The 21,004-nt window shown below is 38.1% G+C and overlaps 1 protein-coding gene across 1 annotated transcript in view; it reads left to right on the forward strand.

Annotated features, from left to right (window-relative positions):
• The window catches only part of RHAG (Rh associated glycoprotein), a 31,475-nt gene extending 13,477 nt beyond the window's left edge, over positions 1-17,998 (forward strand). Inside the window, exons 2-10 of the mRNA XM_036768005.1 lie at positions 5,230-5,410; positions 6,033-6,183; positions 6,576-6,726; positions 8,740-8,906; positions 9,903-10,040; positions 11,830-11,951; positions 14,582-14,655; positions 15,630-15,703; positions 17,924-17,998. Coding sequence (XP_036623900.1) covers positions 5,230-5,410; positions 6,033-6,183; positions 6,576-6,726; positions 8,740-8,906; positions 9,903-10,040; positions 11,830-11,951; positions 14,582-14,655; positions 15,630-15,703; positions 17,924-17,998 — 1,133 coding nt within the window. The remainder of the gene's footprint in view (positions 1-5,229; positions 5,411-6,032; positions 6,184-6,575; positions 6,727-8,739; positions 8,907-9,902; positions 10,041-11,829; positions 11,952-14,581; positions 14,656-15,629; positions 15,704-17,923) is intronic.
• The last annotated feature ends 3,006 nt before the right edge of the window (positions 17,999-21,004 follow it).

Below are 21,004 nucleotides of genomic sequence, written 5' to 3' on the forward strand. Positions count from 1 at the left end.
GCAAAACAACTGATGGAATGTGTCAAGAGGAAGGTTTTGACTTAATAGAAGTAAAAGCCTCTCAGCCATTGTTGTTCAGTCATTTCAGTCATATCCAATTCTTGGTGGCCCTATTTGGGGTTTTCTTGCAAAGACACCGGAGTGGTTTGCCATTTCCTTCTCCAGCTCATTTTACAGAGGCAAACAGGGTTAAGTGACTTGCCCAGGGTCACGCAGCTGAGGCCAGATTTGAACTCAGGAAGATGGTCTCCCTGACTCTAGGCCAGTACTCTATCCACTGGCCACCTAGCAACTAAAGCAATTCCAAAACAGAATGGACTGTGTGGAAAGGTAATGAATGGGTTTCCCTCACTGCAATTCAATTCAATAAGCTTGTATTAAAGCACTGGGAAGTAAAAAAAAAAAAACAGAAGGTAACATAGCATAGTGGGACTAATGCTGAACCTAAAAGACTTGGGTTCAAATTCTGTCTCTGCCACATAATATGGGAGGCAGCACGGCATAATGGATTAGACACTGCCTCTGAAGTCAGAAAACCTGGGTTCAAATCCCACTTCTACTTATGTATGCAACCTCAGCCAAACTGGTCCTCAGTTTCTTCATCTGCAAAATGAGGGAGTTGGACTAAATGGCTTATCTGTTTCCTTCCAACTATAGTTCTTTGATCCTAAGTCACCTCCGAGGTCTCTTCCAGATCCAAAGCTGCAATACAATATACCACTTTACGTATGTGTGTGTGTGTGTGTGTGTGTGTGTGTGTGTGTGAGAGAGAGAGAGAGAGAGAGAGAGAGAGAGAGAGAGAGCAATTCAGAAAACCTGAATGCCCAGCAGAAACTTACTAATTGTATGACCTTGGGTAAGTCACTTAACCTCTGCCTGCCCCAGTTTCTTCACCAGTAAAATAAGGATAATACAGTTATCCCTTCCACATCACGACTTTTCCCATCTCAGTTTCAATATGGCGCTTGTTGGAATAAGAAATTAAATGGGAATTTTGGAGGATTTTTGCAGAAGCCACAGACAACACGTGAAGACCAGCAGACAACACAGAAAACATTTAGAAACTCAGAAATGGGCGAAATGTATGTCTAGTATTGTGTAATATTGACATATTTTATCTTTCAATGCCAAAATAAATCAGACCTGTCTGGTACGATGGGAGAGCCAAAAGATTTTACCCAGATTTTCCATATTGGGGGATCTCACCCCTAAATCCCACCCCCCTGTGTTGAAGGAATAATTGTAATAGCACCAAAATCAAAGAGTAGTTGCGAGGCTTAAATAAGAAAGCATATGTGAAGCACTTTGAGAACCTTCAAGTGCTTTATAAATGCTAGCTATTATGACGCTTACACAGCTAACAGTGCTTGCTGTTTATCCAGCCTGAGCAAAATTGCAAAATAGATTGTTCATCTTTGACTTACCTTTCTGACTCCCCAAGTATTCTCATTCCCTCCTCTGTCCCCTCATTTTACTTCTTCCCAAGCCAGTTGTATCTTTTGTTCCTTGATTGGACTACATGATCTCCAAGATCTTTTCAAGCCCTAACCCAAGTCAACCATGTATTAAGCTCCTACTATGCACAGGATACTCAAACTCTCTACAGTTTTAATCTCTTCTAAATTGTTAGGTTATTTAAAAGAGAAAAACAAAAAGAATGACAGCCCACTAAAAGTGAGATCCCACCCAGTATTGTTTGCTTTTTAATAAACAACTACTAAAGACAAAATAATTTTTAAAACATTTTAAGAACCAAAAAAATAATGAAGTTACAATGGTGGGAATGGTAAGCCATGAGATTGATATTTGGGGAGATGTAGGGACATATTTGGTAGGCCTATTCTCGCTATATAAGGTCAGGTTAGCTCCTCTAGGTGACAGTATTCACACAGTTTTTCAATCTACCTTCACTGTTCTATGTACATGACCTTCTGGGTCAATGATTTAAGTCTTTCAATAAGGCCTTCCTAAATGAGGTTAGATAAGGCTTTTGAACTTATGCTTTTAAATGCTCATGTGAGGTTAGTGTAGCATGCTGTGTTACCCTGAGTAACTTGTTTAATTCACACTGTACCCATGGACCCTTGGGCTGTTCAGACAAAAAGCACAAGTCTAAATACCTGAACAGTAGATGACAACTGTGTCAGCTTGATGGATTTTGGGGACTCTGTCTCAAGTGAAGATTTTAATGAACTGAGTCTTTATTCTTGCCTAGGAGCAACCTACTGTTAACCACCCCTTGGGAAACTACTGGGGGAATCAAGAAGTGTTCGACTCCAGGGAAAGGAAGAATTCTTTAAGTGATCTAAGAAAAATGCTCTGTCTTTAGAAATAGGAGTCATTAGTTAATACTGTTTTTGCTGGATACATTACCAAACTGCCCTGTGGGTAAGGATTATGGACATACATATATTGACATGAATGGTCCCTCAGTGGTAAAACTGTTAACTTATGTGGCTGCCCTAGGCCTTGGAGGCATATTTATTTATTGGATTTTAAAAACTGTGCCCACCGCAAAAATGGCTTCTAGGCATAAGTTCAGTAAAAATAGAACTGACCAAAATAAGAAAAATAACATTCAATTATTATTATGTATTTAAATCACAAAGGTGAAAGGAGTTTTAGAGATATGACATTGTAACATTATGGATGAGGAAATTAAGGCACAGAGAGATTAATCAATGTTTTCAAGGTCACAGAATTACCGGTGACATAAAAAGGACTTGAACCCAGGTTTCCTGACTCAGTTCAGTGTTTTGTTTTGTTTTCTATCATACTACACAATCAATCTTGCATCCCCAACTACCTACTCGACATCTCAAAAGGGATGTCCAGCAGACATATTAAACTCAACATGTCCAAAATGGAACTCATTATCCTTCCTTAAACCACACACCCCCCTTTAAATCTACCTACCCTATTGCCGTATAGGGCAATACCATCCTCCCAGACCCTCAGGCTCAAAACCTAAACATCACCCTTGACTCCTCACTATCTCTTACTCCCCATATTTAATCCATTGCCAAAGATTGTCAGTTTCACCTGCACAAAATCTCTCCAAAATACCCCCTTCTCTTCTCTGCCACTGCCACTGCTCTGCTGCAGATCTATGTGCTAGATTGTCTTCTGGTGGGTCTGTCTGCTTCAGGTCTCTACTCTAATCTCATCCTCCAGCCCCCAAAAGAGATTTTCCTCAACTGTAGGCCCAACCATGTCATACCCCCCCCATTCAATAAATTCCAGGGACTCCCTATAGCCCCCAAGACCAAATACAATAGGTGTGTATGTATATATGTGTCTATGTATGTGTGCCTATGTTTATATAGATACATATATATATACATACACACATATGTGTGTATATTAAATAACCTAGCTCTCCTCCTACCTCTCCAGTCTTTTTATACTTTACTTTCCAACATAGTCTTCAATCCAGTGATAGTGGCTTCCTGGCTATTCCACAAACAAGACACTTCATCTCCTGACTCTGGGCATTTTCTCTGAGAATATCCCATGCCTGGGTTACTCTCCCTCCTCATCTCTGCCTCTTGGCTTCCTTTAAGTCCCAACTAAATTCCCATCTTCCATAAGAAGCTTTTACCAACCCCTCTTAGTTCTAGTGCCTTTCCTCTTTTAAATATTTCCTTTTTATCCTGTATGTAGCTTGTTTGTAGATTATTTTCTTGTTGTCTCCCTGTTTAGATTGTGAGCTCCTTGAGGGTGGTAAGAACTGTCTTTTACTTCTTTTTGTATCCCCAGGGCTTAGCACAGTACCTGGCACATAGTAGGTGTTTAATAAACTTTTATTGACTTAACTGACTGACTGCCCCAAGCAAAGTGATGCACCAGAATATGTTTAAATTGGATTCCTCTCTAAAAGCAGAAATATGAATGAATTGACCTCCCAATGCTCCCTCTAACTTCAGAATCTTATCTTCAAATAGGATTTTAAAGCAAAGGGCATTATTCTCTTCTGGTAGTGTTTGGATTGGTCTACCCCTAAGGTTCCTTCCAATCCTAAGTTTCAGTAACTCTGTGATCTCCACTAAGCACAGAATAAGAGGAATGGAAAGAATGGTTTTAAGAACTTCTTCATAATGAAGTCTAATATTTTAACAGCTCATAAAAAGAATTTTAGGATCTCTTCAAGTAGTTTGAGTGAAGTCCTACTCGAAAGTTGGAGAGCAGCCTGACTAATCTCCCAGCAAAGCTTTAACTAGGGTGGTACAATTGGGGCATTGTCCTCAGGCACTGAAATTTAACATGTGCTGATAAATTGCACGTACATACCTTTTGCAGTACTGACACAGCAGGAATTTAACTTCTACTTCACAAGGAAAATCAATTAAAATGGGAAACTACACTCTAGGTGAGCTCTCCCTTGACCCCTTATTCAGTGCCCTCCCTTAATGTATCCTTGGGTCTTCACCCATAGAACCAATGTCCTAGGTCTTTATGATCCCACAAGGCAATGTTATATGATTGCCCACCCATGCTCTCCCACCTGTAAATTGAATTTCACTGTATGCCAAAATTGTTAATTATGACTCTGCCTCTAGATGTCCCTTCAAGACTTAATTTTTCAGAATGCACAATGAATAATTTGGCATTAGAGCACAGAAAAGAAGATATTTAGTGGCAGGAAGAAGGAAGGAAAAAAGAATTTGTTGTGCTTATTAAATTCCAGGTGCTTTACAAATATTTTATCTCGTTTAATCCTCACAGCATCTTGGGAGGTAGGTACTATTATCCACATTTTACAGCTGAGGAAAGAGACAGACAGAAATGAAGTAACTTGACCAAGGCCACATAGCTATTGTCTGAAGTTAGATCTGAACTCAGGTATTTGATTCCAGACCCAACATTCTATCCACTGTTCCACCTAGCTGCCTCTGACAATCTAACTATATCTGCATAGATAGACCCACACACATGTATATGTGTATAAACATATGTGTATGTATATTTTATCCATATATACATGTTTTAATGAGGGGTATATGTAGACATATCTACATTTACTCTGTACATATAGAGAGAAAGTATATAGCACACAGAGGGCAAGGTAAAAGAGGGTAGTCTCAAAACCACCACAAAAAGGAATTCCCACCCACTCACCTGTCCCTCTACCTGGCAACTGTAACCCAGCCCAGGGAGACTTGCCCTAGTTGTGACTGGAATCTGTGGGATGCTTCCCTAACAGAAGGGTTTCTCTGTGTTCTTCCCCAGTGTTCCAGGATGTCCACGTGATGATCTTCACAGGTTTTGGATTCCTCATGACCTTCCTGAAGAAATATGGCTTCGGCAGTGTGGGCATCAACCTGCTGATTGCTGCCCTGGGTCTGCAGTGGGGCACCCTCATGCAGGGGATATTACATCACCACAAGGAATTTCACATTGGCATCAAAAAGTAAACATAACCCTTTGTCATCTTAAGGTGTTAGATGATAGTGTGTTTTGTATGGGACTCTGGAAAGAATAATGGAGCAGGAAGTAACCAGCTTGGGTTCTAAACCTGGTTCTGATATTGTGGGTTGTTAGGAAAGACATTCCTCCTCTCTGGACCTCAGTTTACGTACTAGTGAAATGTGAGGAGGTGTTGAGATGGCCCCAATTATTAGTGCCTCCTTTAGGAGCTATTTTCTATTCCTTTTGAAAATATCTTATATACTTCTCTGTATGCTTGTTGTATCACCTCAGTAAACTGTAAGCTACTTGAGGACAGGGACCCCCTTGGTTTTTGCCTTTGTTGCCCCAGAGCCTAGCACAGTGCCTGTGACAAAGTAAAAATGTTCAACAGATGCCTGCTGAATTGAATTGGATTGTTCTAAAGTCTCTCTCAGCTCTAGAATTCTATGAGTCTGTGATTCTAGATTCAGATTGATTTTTATATTGTTTAGTCTCTGAACAGGTAGAAGGAAGAGGATTCCATTACACCCCTTCCCTGTTCTTTTCTTTTCTTTTTCTTTCTTTCTCTCTTTCCTTCCTTCCTTCATTTATTTATTTATTCATTATTTGTTTGTTTTCTCCAGCATGATAAATGCAGATTTCAGTACAGCCACAGTTTTGATTTCCTTTGGAGCTGTCCTAGGGAAAACAAGCCCAGTCCAGATGCTAATCATGGTGATTTTAGAAATTGCTGTCTTTGCAGCCAATGAGTATCTTGTGGGTGAAATACTGAAGGTGAGTCTTGGGAGGTCTCATACATAGAGGGAGTTCATACAATCTCCATTGGAAGGAGATCATCTAGTCAGATCTCATCTAGTCCAACCCATGAATTGGATAGAAGTCCCTTCTCCAACTTCACTGTCAATGGTTCATCCAGACTCTGTTTAAAGACCTCCAAGTGAGCAAGATCCCATTACCTCCCAAAGCAGCCTATACCATTTTTAGATAGTTTTAATTACGAAACTTTTCTTTACATTCCCTCATTATAATTTTCATCCATTGCTCCCAGCTCTGGCTTTTGGGGCCAAATTAAACAAATCTTTCCAGTCAGGGAAGCTTGGCCCTCTCTGTCAGTAGATCAATAGTAACGAATATTTTTTATACAAAGATTGTTTTTCTCCTTTCAGGCCACCGATATTGGAGCATCAATGATTATTCATGCCTTTGGAGCTTATTTTGGTTTGGCAGTAGCAATTGTCTTATATCGGCCAGGTCTCAGGAAAAGAAAGCATGATAATGAAGAGTCTGTGTACCACTCGGATTTGTTTGCTATGATTGGTAAGTAGACATCAGTTTGCCCAGTTCTACTGCCTCAGGGAGAGAAGTCTGTGCCGTCTATCCAAATATACTATTCAAATAATTCCAATCCATACTGCTCTAGTTCAGTGACTCTTTACCTGGGGACTGTTAACTTGTTTAAATATATATGTGTGTTTATTTCAATATAATTGGTTTTCTTTGTAACAGTATATATTTTGTTTTATGCATGTAATAATATAATTCTCAGAAGGGGTCCATAGGTTTCTCTATACTGCCATAGGGATGTGTGACACACGAACAGGTTAAGAAGACTTGTACTAGATGAATAAAACTGGCCTTTTCAGTGCAATTATAATTATATAACTCACCAGTTATAATCATTACATTCATTCATTCAGTCATTCAACAAAAATATATTATATACCAGAATAGGGGCAGCTAGATGGTGCAGTGGATAGAGCACCGGCCGTGGAGTCAGGAGGACCTGAGTTCAAATTTGACCTCAGACACTTGACCCTTACTAGCTGTGCAACTCTGGGCAAGTCACTTAACCCCAATTACCTTACAAACAAAAGAAAAAGAAAGAAAAATAAATGCCAGAGTAATGTAAAGAGAACTAGATGTTAACCTCAGAGATGTTAAGTATAAATTCTAGCTCTGCTCCTTACTACCCAGATTTCCTTAAGTCAAGTCACATTGCCTTTTTTGTGCCTCAGTATACTCAACTGTAAAATTAGGAGATTGGATCAGCTGGCCTCTGAGGTCCCTTCCAGCTTCAGATGTATGAACTTCCCATGAGCCTAGGAGGGAGTTAGAAGAGGCAGTACAGTGTAATGAAAAATGTACTAACCTTGGATTCTCAAGATCTGGGTTCAAATGCTGGTTCTGATACTAACCAGCTATGTGATCATGACAAGTCACGCATGCTGTGACCCTCAGCTTCCTACCCAATAAAATTAGGAAATTCATCAAGTTAATCCCTAAATACCTCTTTCAACTCTAGTGTCTGTAAAGCTAAGATCCAATTTAAGTACAATGTGTGGAATTAGGTACTAAGAGAGATACAAAGAGTTTTTTTTTAATCTCAGCTTCCAAGGATCTTATAATAAGAAAGATATGACTTCACAAATATGCATTGTACCACTTGGGATATGAGTGCATTAAAAAGAGAATAATTGTACCCCACAATTGCCATTTCTAAACAGCATCATTAAAACATTAGGCAACACAGTGTTATGGCTAGAGCCTGCCACCAAGACACTTTACCTATCAGTGCCCTTAAATAGGTAAGTCTATAAATTTAATAAATGTATAAGACTATAAATTTCAAAGAAGCTACTCACCTGCTTTGCTTGAAGGAGTTTCTTTACCCAAGTTCCCCACATCAGTGAAATCACAGGTCCAAGACCACCATTTCCTACACATGTGCCCCCCCCAAAAAAAGCCTACAGGAATCTAAGAATGTTAGACAATTGCTTGAGGCCAGACCAACCAGCCCAGTTGTTCTTTTCCAAGGGTTCAATACACTCACCAAAAGGAAGTATCTCCTCTCCATCCTGCAATCATCTTGTCCCACCCCAGCCAGGTATGTAGTGGAGCCTGTTTGGGGAAGCTGGATTTCCCCTATACCTTGCCCCCTACTGAGGACTCTCCTGTCCACTCCTGTCCACATTACTGTGGAACCACCTGAGGCTTTATGAAGTCCCTCTTAGGTCCAGATCCTACCATCTTTTCCATTGTGGAATGGAATTGACCGTGAGTTCTCAAAGGTCATACCAATGGATTGTAAACTCTGTATGGACTTACTGTGCCAGAAAGGTTTCAAGTATATGTCTAGCAATGGACTGTCTCTGAGGACCAGTCTAACCAAAGGTGTTGATGGTGAGGGGTTTGGGGCCACAGCCTTTTCAAAAATATTACAAAGTTGCAAAGTAATTGTGATCTGCCTTGACAGAGAGAGCAACCATGGGTCACTGAAGTATCAAAATATTTTTTAGAACATAATACTTGACTTTCTTGGTTTGCAAACAGGTACACTTTTTCTTTGGATGTTCTGGCCCAGTTTTAACTCTGCAATTGCTGATGCTGGAAACCACCAGTACCTGGCTATTGTGAACACGTATTTCTCACTAGCTGCCTGTGTGCTCACTGCCTTTGCACTCTCCAGCCTTGTTGAGCACCGTGGAAAACTCGATATGGTGAGCATGAGAATGGGCAAAGGGGCAGTGTAGGCTGACCTGGAAGAGATTCTACTTGCCCCAGTGGTTAAACTCCCCTCTAAGGACACATTGGGAAACATCTCTCTGTGCTTCTTTCTTCTAGTGCTTGCCAGGTTGGATAGACATAGGGAGAAGAAAGAGATATAATGTGTTTTGGGCAGTGGTATAGTATTGGGCACTTAGTGATACACCTTTTTAAAAGGAACTCAACATTTTTCAAGACCTTAATTTCTTTAGACCATTATATTATACTATAATTATCCCAGACTCTCATATTATAATATCTTAGACTACAAAGCCCGTAGTACTTAGGTGGTTTTTTGATCAATTAGGATGGAAAAAGCTTTTCAAGAATAAAATACTTGAGAGAATTTCAGTCTTCCAGGGCTTCTGCCCATCCTCCCTTACCACTGGCTTTCTCAAGGCTTTCTTACCACTCCTACTGTTCTAAGCCCTTGTGTTTGCCTTAGTCAGCCACCAACACGAACATTGTGAGAATTAGATGTAAGTATGAGCGTTGAATCCTTCGGAAGGAAATCACTTTATAAATACAAAATCATACAAACATATGGACCAAAGCTCCCCCTATCGGACATAAAAACATATTGGGCAACTAGGTGGCCTAGGGGATAGAATACCGAACTTAGAGTCAGATATTTACTGGCTGTGTGACTGCATGTAAGACATTTAACCTCTCTCTGCCTCAGTTTCTTTACCAATAAAATGAGGTGGTTCTAATGTCCCTTCCAGATTTAAATCTATGGTACTATGACCCTTGAAAGCAGGCTCCATTTCATTTTTTTTCTTTGCATGCCTAACACCTAGTCTTATGTTCGGCACATAGTAGGTGCTTGTTAATTTATTGTATCAGAAGAAAAAGTAGTCTATTTTATGACATACACTCCAAAAGACATTCTCGTTTTTCTTCAACAGAATATCATCTCACTGCATTCATACTTTCTATATTCCACATAGGTTCACATTCAAAATGCAACCCTTGCAGGAGGAGTAGCTGTAGGCACCTGTGCAGACATGGCAATCCAGCCCTATGGTGCTATGCTAATTGGTAGCATTGCTGGGATTGTCTCTGTCCTTGGATTCAAATTTCTAACAGTAAGTATGAAATAAAGTGGGACCAAGGCTTTGCTTCTCTCATCAGCATGGTAGTCATTAGCAAGATTAAAAAGTAGGGGGAAGCTTGTTTGGTATTTTTAGCCTCCTCGTTATGGATCCACCCCCATTTCAGGTGCTTCATGGTTTCTAGTTCTCTCTCATTCTTCTTGATGTTAGTAAAGAATATTAGACATTTATACCTTAAAAAAAATTTTTACTCAATATACTACCTTTCCTAAATGATAAGCATTTTTAAATCCTTAAGGCTTTTTTTCTGAATCTAGAGAATTAAAGCATAAACAATATAGAGGAGAAAGTAGGGTGGGAAGAATGACCAGAGTGCCTTTATTTTATTATTTTTATTTTTAGTTTATAACACTCAGTTCCACAAGTTTTTGAGTTCCAAATTTTCTTCCCCTCTCCCCTCTCCCCTTCCCCCCCAAAACAGCATGGAATCCAACATAAGTTCCACATATACCTTTGCATTAAACATATTTACAAAATAGTCAAGTTGTAAAGAAGAACCATGATCAATGGAGTGAATCATGAGAAAGAAGAAACAAAACCAAAAAAAGATATAGGAAAAAAAGAGAGAGCAGGTAGTTTCCTTCAATCCTCATTCAGACTCCATAGTTCTTTATCTGGATCTAGATAGCTCTTTCCATCATGAGATCTTTGGGGCTGTCTTTGAACCTTGTATTGCTGAGAAGAGCCAAGTCTATCAAAGTTAGTCATCACAGAATCAACATATCTGTGGTTGTGTACAATGTTCTCCTGGTTCTGCTCCTCTCACTCAGCATCATATCATGTAGTTCTTTCTAGGTTATTATGAAGTCCATATCTTCCTCATTTCTTATAGCACAATAGTTTTCCATTACATTCATATACCACAATTTGTTTAGCCATTCCCCAATTGATGGGCAACCCCTTGATTTCCAATTCTTTGCTACGACAAAAAGAGCTGCTATAAATATTTTTGTACATACGGGTCCCTTTCCCCCTTGTGTGATCTCTTTAGGATACAGCCCTAGAAGTGGTATTGCTGGGTCAAAGGGTATGCATATTTTTATAGCCCTTTGGGCATAGTTCCAAATTGCTCCCCAAAATGGCTAGATCTGTTCATAGGTCCACCAACAATGTAACAACGTTCCAATTTTCCCACATCCTCTCCAGCATTTATCATTTTCCTGTTTTGTCATGTTAGCCAATCTGAGAGGAGAGATGTGGTACCTAACAGTTGTTTTGATTTGCATTTCTCTGATCATTAGTGATTTGGGGCATTTTTTTCCTATGCCTATAGATGTCTTTAATTTCTTCCTCTGAAAACTGCCTGTTCATATCCTTTATTGATATCTCTGAAGTTACCCCGTCCCTATCCACAACTAGTAATGCTAGACTTATATATCATTATACTCTGGTACTCTGGATTCACTGGGTTTTAGATATATGTGGGAGAACCAAGTTGTAGCCAAAGCTTTATAGTACAACCCAGGAAGTCACACCAGACTCATAACTAGTATGAAGCTAATAGGGCTGTGTCCCAGTGCATCAAATTTAGAAGGCACAAAGTATACTAATTCTCCCAATTCAATTAAAACTGTATTATTTCTATTTTTTTCACATGAATTAGAAATTTATTTGAGGGCAGCTTTGGGCTGCTTACATGTTGTGTGCTCCCAGCCTTAGGTACCAAAATTGCTAGTTATGTCTCTGATTTGGAGACTTTCCTTCTATAGATAGTATTTGTTGAAACAATAAAACTTATGAACTATTTTTTTTTTCATTTTAGCCAATTTTTGCTACCAAACTGAGGATTCATGATACATGTGGTGTTCACAATTTACATGGTTTACCTGGAGTGATTGGGGGCATTGCAAGCATTGTGGCAGTAGCCTTGGGAGCCACTGATAAGTGAGTAAAGAAAATGATTTTTCTTTGTTTTCATGAAACCAACTTTTAAGTACCCTCAAGGTAGTGGTAGGGAACTTTTAATTGTCCTCAGGGTAGTGGTAGAGAAGCTTTGAAATACATAATGATTGTAGGGCCTTGTTGCTTAGCAATGTTAGTACACATTATTTCAAGAGAAGGTTTAAAAATACACAACAGTGTCTGAAGTTGCATTATCTAGATTGTCAATCATGTTATCTCTCAACAGAGCTGTAATTAGAAACCCTTGTAGCTGGGACAAGAAGGACAAACTGTGCATGAGACAAAAGAAGGGAACTGCTCTCAAATCAACAATTTAAAACAAATTCAGTTGTGTGTATGGGGGTGGGGAGGGTGGTATTCCAATATACTGACCCTGTTGAGAGGCAAAAGATCTCAGGGCACCATAACAATGCTTCACCAATGAGGAAGAGGGAAGGTAGGACAGAACCAGGGAAGAGTTCACCTGGAAAGCAGCCAATGAGAAGAAATGAGTGAGTTTCCTAATTTAAATTAATTAAATTAATTATTCTTGGGGACTAGATGCTAAATTCAGTTCTGTGTTTGTTTGTTTTTCTACACAGCTGAAGGAATAGATGTATGGCCAGTGACTTCTAAATTTTACATCTTTGGAGCCCAGTCTCTCCACCCTAGCTATGGCTCTGTCTCTTGAGTTCCAATTTCCACATCTGTAAAATGAGTGGGTTGTCCCTTCTGGTTCTAAATCTTAAGACCCAATGATGTTGCTATCACTTTAGCATTTTAATTTTGTTTATGTTAAACCTAGATAACCGCTACCTAATACTATCAAAGATTAGCGTCTTTTGGGAGTGACTATAGCAGTCATCCCAAAAGAGAATCGGCACTACTGGACATCAAAAGGCAACCCAAGGCTGTTGAAACTTTTCATATTCCTCACCACCAAAATGGAAGGGTTATGAGATGAATAAATTTGAAAATCATCCCCAAATAACCATGAATAAAAAGTGGCATGGGATAAAAATTTATAGAAAAAAATGCAGAGAGGAAAGGCTGCTAAAGGCCAACCATTTCTCAAGAAGAATGATTAGTTGACCCAGCTAGTTTTCTCTTTGTTTAAATTTATTTTATTTTTAATTTATGGAATAAAATAAGTATTTCTATAACATAATATAATAAACAAAAAAGATGATTGGCCATAAAACTACAAATCTATTATGTACAACTTACTATTCCTTTTAAATATATAATAAAGTCATCATGTAATATTTTTCTTTTTTTTCTTCCCAATATATGTAAATCATTCTATACCTATTTCTACTTATCATTTCTTTCTCTGGATGCAGATAGTTTCTTTCTTCATATGTGTTTTGTAGTTAGTTTGAGTGTTTATAATAATCAAAATGACTTGTTCTCTCTTAGTTTTGCTCATTTCTCTGAGCTACTTCTCAAACACTTTTTCTTTCTACTATTAAAAAAACTATAGGGAAACACTTTAATCAGTAACTCTTCCCAACACATTATGAAATATGTGGCTTCCTACAGACAACTCATCTTAAGCATGACATTTGATACCTATCAGTAGAAATGATTAATTAATTTTAAGAGATTAAGACCCTCTAACTTCATCCTTATGTGTTGAGTTTCATCTTTTGAAAAGGATAGTTTCTATCCATTGAACACGCTGGCTATAAGCTTTAACTTTTTTTTCAATTCTAAGGGAGCTTCTTTCATCTTCTACCTTTAAAAAAAAAAGAAAAAGAAAAAAAGACTGCTTCTCCCTGTCTCACCCAGGATGGAAGGTCAGCAGCCACTAATCGGATTGATCTCACTAAGTAAATGTTTGTTGAATTGAATTAACTGAAGAATAGATATCACAACAGATACCATACCTGAAGAACAGATATCATAGAGGTTATGGCCTCTCCGATGGCCTAAAGCGTTACCCTTTTCTTGATCATCCTGAAGATAATCCATTAGACATTAATTGTGAGAGTCCACATGGCTTAGTTTAAAAAGAGATGGCCAAGTTCCAGTCCCGTATCTGACACATACTGGTTGTATGCCTCTGGAAAAGTCTGTTAACCTCTGAGTGCCCTAGAAAGCAATCTAAAACTTTGAGTTTCAGAATAGTTACTAATAAGACCTCTATCCATGAAGTTATCTACAGATTTGGAACTGGAAGGGAACTTAGAGGTCATTGAGTCCAACCCCTACATTTAATAAAGTGACTTGCTCACCTGGGAGGAGGAGGAGGAAGAAGAAGAAGAAGAAGAAGAAGAAGAAGAAGAAGAAGAAGAAGAAGAAGAAGAAGAAGAAGAAGAAGAAGAAGAAGAAATGATAATGGGAATGATGGTGGTGGTGGTGGTGGTGGTGGTGGTGGTGGTAGTGGTAGTCTTTTAATACTTCCAAGTGTGGGAACAGGGTGTTTTTGTCTAACACTGGCCATAAATTTCTCTGAAAATAGAATATAAAATTAAAGAGATTGGGCAAAATTTTTCATTGGAATTTTTCCATCAGTATGCAGTGTTGAACTCAGGACTATAGATGGCAGCAATTACCATGCTATAGAGAAAAATTACTCCTGGAACACTTTTTCAGAAAACAAACTCACTTTTTTGTTTTTGACTTCCTAGGACCACTATGGCCATGCAGGCAGCTGCCCTGGGTACTTCCCTAGGAACGGCAATTGTTGGAGGACTATTAACTGGTTAGTAATATGTAAATGATTTCCTAAGTCGAAGTGGCTTTAAGATATGTAATAGTAAGTCCCCTGTTGAGCACTTTTGATTACATACTTTAGAAATAAGTTTTAAACCAATATTACATCAGAGATGATAAAATTTACTAGTGATGTGATATGAATACTAGTTTACTCATATGGTTAAGAATAAATGTGTGAAAAACTTACTATGTGCCAGAGACCATGCTAATTTCTGGAGATACAAATAAAACAAAACAGGTCAGCTCCTGTTTTCAAAGAGTTTATATTCTAATGGGGAAAAACAAGACATAAATAAGAGCAAGGGCTGGGAAAGGCAAGAGAATGGGACATTAGATGGCATATCTAGAGATACCCAAGAAGTACTATGGAGGCCTAGAATACAGCAAGATAAAGCCAAAGCTGGCTTCAAAGACCAGGGACATAGACTCAATAAAAACAAGGGCCACTCCCTATTTCTCCCAAATCTCAAACTCTCCACTAGGGCCAATCCCAATCAAACCTGTGAAACAAGCATGGTTAGTCATAGAGGAGGAGCCGTGGTCTTCATATAAGCTTCCCATACGTCTCTCTGTAGTACTCCAAATGGGATATTGATTCGAGATAGGGAGCGTTCCATTGGTTCTAATAGACAGTCACAAATGGGATCACACAGAAGAAACCGCTGTTAGCAGATGCTTTAACACTTATTTGATGCATATATTATCTTGAGTTTGGGTGTGTAATGTTTTATGTGTCTTATCTCTTCAACTTGACTTTAAACTCTTTAAAGTCTGTGCTTTAGACAGGTCACAGTGCAAAAATATTAAAACTGATAAAACTAGCAAGCAGATACTTAGTAAGCTCAGACTCTGCTCTCAGGTACTGTGTAAATAATGGAGATGATTGTTATTGAAGTATCTTAATTACTATATTCAAGTATGCCTTTGCTTGTTCACCATTGGTTATCTTCTTTGTGACAGGTTTAATTCTAAAGATACCGGTATGGGGAGAGCCACCGGACCAAAATTGCTATGATGACTCTGTTTACTGGGAGGTACAGTATACTATTTTATGATAGTGTAAAATGACAGCTAAATAGTGTTTTCTTCATCTCAAGGCTAGAATTCTTTTAATCCACATTATTCCTCTCCATAGCCATAGGAAGACATATTGATTCCCAACCTTACAGAAAGAGAAACTAAGACACGGAGGCCAAGATTCAGATAGCATTCTAAATCAAGGGAAAGGAATTTTATTTCTTCAAAAAAAAAGTGCTGAGATCAAAGAGAGAGTTCTATGACAGAATAAAGATGGAACTAAAGTGGAGTAGGTATGGGGAGATAGAAATAAATTTAGACAAGAAAGGGCCAGAAAGAAAAGCTATATGCACAATACCCCTTTTCTCCCCATCAAAGGAAAAAAGAATCTTGTGCTGTGATATAATATTAGCACTTGAGATGCATACAGCCAAGATCACCTAGACAGGTGGGCCAAGCAAGGGTGGGGTACCTCAGCGACTACTCATCATGATTCCAGTATTATATCTGTAAGACTACACATATCAATATTTTTTTTCTACAAAACACCTATTCTTACACAGGCATTGGAGGTGGAAAAACAGGTAAGCTGCAATATCCATGTGCATCTCAGGGATGTGAACTGGCTACCTAAATTCAGACTTCAATTTCTCATGGCCACCAGGTGGCGCTCTTACTACAAACTTCTCCAAGTGTGGTTTCCTTCAGGCAATATGGCACAAGAATAACCTAGTTCTTGCAAAAATACCAGGAGCCAGTTTGGAGGCCCTTCAGTAATTAGCCTGAGATCCCTATACTCTCAGCCTCTAATGCTTGCTTGAGGTTTACCTCAGTTTGACCTAAGATTTAAAATGTAAAGATAATTACCACACAGTATTTGAAAAATTTCATCAAAATTGGCTCAATTGCCACCATTTCACCTTAAGATTTTTATCTCCTGACCTTTCTGACCCAAAAGAAAAAAATACATTTTAATTTTTTTTTTGTTTTTTTAACTTTTTTTTAGAAGAAATACTTTTATTATCGATTGTGAGTACTAGACAAAATCAGAAATAAAGAGATAAAACATTAACACCCTAAAGGAACTCTCAGCTGCTCCAGAAGTTGGTCCTCCCATTAAGATCTTCATTTTAGCTGAGTAAATAGATGCTCCCTGAGGACATTTGCAGAAGTGAGTTATCAATCCCTCACACCATCCTACCCTAGCCCATCTTCAACATTTCAGACAAAAAAAGAGGAAAAAGAGAGTCTCAGAGGAGTTAAGTTGAGTTGACCCTCCTCCCACTCCCATAGAGACTGGCACCACTTCTTGGTCACTGAGTAGAACAATCACTACTCTCCAGAAGGTACCTCTCACCTGGGTTGTTGTTGTTTTTTTTAATATTTTGATAAATGCATTTCAATATCATTGATTTCCTTTGTAAACCCATATATTTTGTTTTATGCATTTTAAAACATTCTTTTGAAGAAGGCTTCATATGCTTCCTCAGGCTGACAACACAGAAAAAGTTTAGAACTCCCTGCTCTATCTCCAACATCACCATCATCTGGCCTGGAGGCCCAGTACCTCATAAATTGCTGTGATATGGGGGGTGTGGTTTTTTTTTTCTGTCCAACCTACATCTCAAGCCAGTTTTCAATGTGATTTCTCCTGAACTTCTCCTGCCGAGCTCGTTATAAAGCAGTTCACTCTGTTTTTAAAATGCGCCACTGCAAGGCTGCAATTAAACTACATTTCTGACAATGCAATTTACTTTAATCCCTTGAGGCTGCACAAGCCACATATATGCTGCCTTCTCCCCACCTTCTTCCTGATGCGAAAATCACATGAGATTGCTAAGAAAGAGAACACCTGGCAAAGCAGGCGTTAATTATTAATGGCAAGAGAGCAGCCTCTTTCTTTGCTTCTCTTTTCTACTCTTCTTCTCTCCCTTTCCTTTATCTTCTCTCCTATGTCCCCAGCAGGACAGAGTGACAGGTCTATTATCTAGGTTACAGGTCAGACTGGGTTTCTGGGTGGTTAAAAAAAAAAAAAGCTAATGTACCATACACACGCGCCCACACACACACACACACTCAAGTCCTGCATTTACCCAGATCATGCCATTTATATAACCACTTCAAAAATTACCTATTACCTCCAAGCTTGACAAAGAGCTCCAGTTTTTTTTAAAAAAAAATGTGTTTTTTTTAAATGACATTTCAATCTGTTTGTTTGTTTGTTTGTTTTTTGGTAGGTTCCTGAAGCCACAGAACATAAATATTATTTTCGTGAAAGTGGTGACCACAGCCAGCTGCAGCCAGAAGCCTAAAAACAATTCCATATTCTGCCCTCACCGAATTTTCTCCCAAAATACTCTTTTTTTTTAAAAGCACTATCCAAATAATATCTCAAATTTTGAACACAGACAATAACGAACAGACTTTATGTCCCAAATTACCAACAGAGGAATTTCATTGGTGCTACAAATGTCTGTTGAATTTTGATTTACTTATTTGCCTGAGAGAATATCACTCACAAGACAGTCCAGAATAGGTCTTCCTATGCATGTTGTCAAAATTAAGGATTCCCAAGTTTTTTGAAGTATAAAGACAGTTTTTTAACATTTTTTAAATTTACTCCCAAATGATTTGTAGTTGTATTATTAGTATCTGTTGATTGAGAAAATACATAATGACAAAAGGCTACTATGAATTCAGAAGGGCTTTTAAATGAATTTGTATTTTATTGATCACAAGACATTTATATACTTTTAAAAGTAGTACTTATATTTGTGGGAAACATATAATTTATTCAATTTCAGAATTCAAATTCTTTTAGATGCTATATCCACAGTGCTCTGTATAGGAACGCTATTGATTAAACATGCATTAGAATGATAATTCATATAGGAATAAATACACAGTTGCTTGTATTAATGAATATTTTTGTCTATAGAGATAATATGGTTTATTATTGTCAGATTTGCAGTTTCTTTAGGTCATATTTTCAGGGGAATTATTATAAAATATATTTTTGTATATTCACTATTCACAATAAGCATTAAAATCCAAACTAATTGAAGCTAATTTTTATGGTTTTTTTTAAAATAAATTAAATGATGTAACAAAGTACAAAGTTTGTCTTTGGTTTCCATTTTGAAGCCTACTAGCTTCTTAGCATGTTTAGAATCATTTATCAAGTACTTATTAAGTACTTACTATAAGGAAAGGTATAGTGTATATGTATAAACCCCTCTCATCTCATTTTAATCCATTGTGAAAAGAATATGAAGTTAGGCTAGCTCCTCTTATTTTTCAGAAGGGAATTACCAGCATGGAAAATAATCTGCTATTTTATGAGATTTGTCACAAAAGTGTACATTCCCTTTCATTCAGCATTCCATTACTGGATATTTACCTTCAAGGAGCTGAAGGACAGAAATTTCCTATATGTAACAAAATATTCATAGTGGTATTCCTTCTGATAGGAAAAAATAAATAAAAACAAAGTCGATGCCCATTGATTTTTGAAGAATGACTGTTGTTGCCTGTCCTCTATTTTCAAAGAAGACCAATGATATTACATGCGAATGGTGGTATATAAAATGGTAGTAGAACTATTACTGTGCTGTAAGAAAGTACAAGTGTAAATAATTCAGAGAAACTTAGAAAGACTGCTGCTCAGTGACTGAAAGGATTGTATTCCCCCTTCCTCCCCATTAAAAGCATATATAGTCAAGAAAAACAAATTCCCACATTACCCATGTTTAAAAAAAAAAGCCCCAATCTGTACTCTTCTTCCTTCACCTCTCTCTGAAGGTGAGCAGCAAGCTGCGCATAACTACTCTGAACTATGGTTGGTCATTGTGTTGAGTAGAACTCCTTTCAGTTGTTTATCTTTACCCCATTATCTTTCATATATGAATTGCTCTTATTCTGTTCACTTCACTTTGTATAACTTTGTACAAGTCTTTCTACATTCTTCTAAAACCATTTCCTTCGTCATTTCTTGTAAGACAATAGAGTTCATCGCATTTATGTACCATAACTTGGTCAGCCATTCCCCATTATTGGGCATCTATTCAGTTTCCAGTTCTTTGCCACCATGAAACGAGCTGCTATAAATACTTTTGCACAAATAAGTCCCTTAAGAATTATATTTATAAAAGTAACTAGTGGGGAAGCAAGATGTTATCTGGTATTCTCCCTCCCAGATCATTGCTAAAGCTGATGCTGAGGCCTCTTCTTCCTCTGCTGCTCATCCTCCATTAAGACCCTTTCTCCTGAGGACTATACTGGAACTTAATATTTACTCCAGTCTTTTTGATGATTCTGGTTCTATCGACATGATAACTTCTATAGGACCCATAGAGTGCAACTGTGTTTGCTCTGCCTTTCAGCATAAGATTTTGTGCAAGGTCACTCCAATTTCAAGAACTTTTCAAAGTTAATCTAAAGCCTAGGGTTAAGATTGATTAAATGGATTGAGCATCTCATAACTTTAAGTGGTTTAATCACTTGATTTATTTACTCAATCACCCCACTTAAATATCTTATATCTTACATCTTCTATCTAGGAATCAAGGAACACTAAGGGCAGAGACTCTTATTTGTTTAACTAGTCAAAGCACAGAACACAATGTCTTGCATAGGCATTTAATAAATATTTAATTAAATTGTTCTTTTCATAAGATGTACTGTTTGTATTAGTTATCTGAATTCAATAAATACTTATTAACTACCCACAATTCACTACACACTGGAGACATAAAGACAAAAATAAAATAATTCTTATCCTCAAGGAATTTACATTCTATTGAGAGGATGTCATTTTTATAAATAGGTAATTAAATATAAAGTTATTTCCTGGGGCGCTGTCATCCACCCATTCTTCAGGGGGAAGTCTTCACATGCTTGGGATAAACATTCTTCCAACTCACCTGCTGGTTTAGCCCATCTTCTCAGATGGTTTTACACAGTGCAGTCTCTGTGCATGCTATAGCTTCTTGGAGCCACAGGTGAGGTTTGGGTGAAAGGTAGATAAGAAAGGTGTATGAGCAGTCTTGAAAAAGGCTTGGCAAGCCCTCACACCAGAGATGCTAGTCCTCCCGGAACACTACATACACCTCATATGAAAAAACTTCCCATCTTCAGATGAGAACAATTTGTTTCAAGGGCCATGAAGGCAGCCGAAGCAGGCTCTGTGGAGTGCTGAAAGCTTGGTCAGACAATGAAGACAGCAAGATCATCTACTGCATTCAGGCCATAGCCGGTCATCCTGACTTTTGTCTTGCCACTAGACTTCAGTGATTCAGGAAGAAAGAGGCTGACTCCTT

Source organism: Trichosurus vulpecula, chromosome 7 (genome assembly GCF_011100635.1).
Source record: "Trichosurus vulpecula isolate mTriVul1 chromosome 7, mTriVul1.pri, whole genome shotgun sequence".
Lineage (NCBI taxonomy): Eukaryota > Metazoa > Chordata > Mammalia > Diprotodontia > Phalangeridae > Trichosurus > Trichosurus vulpecula.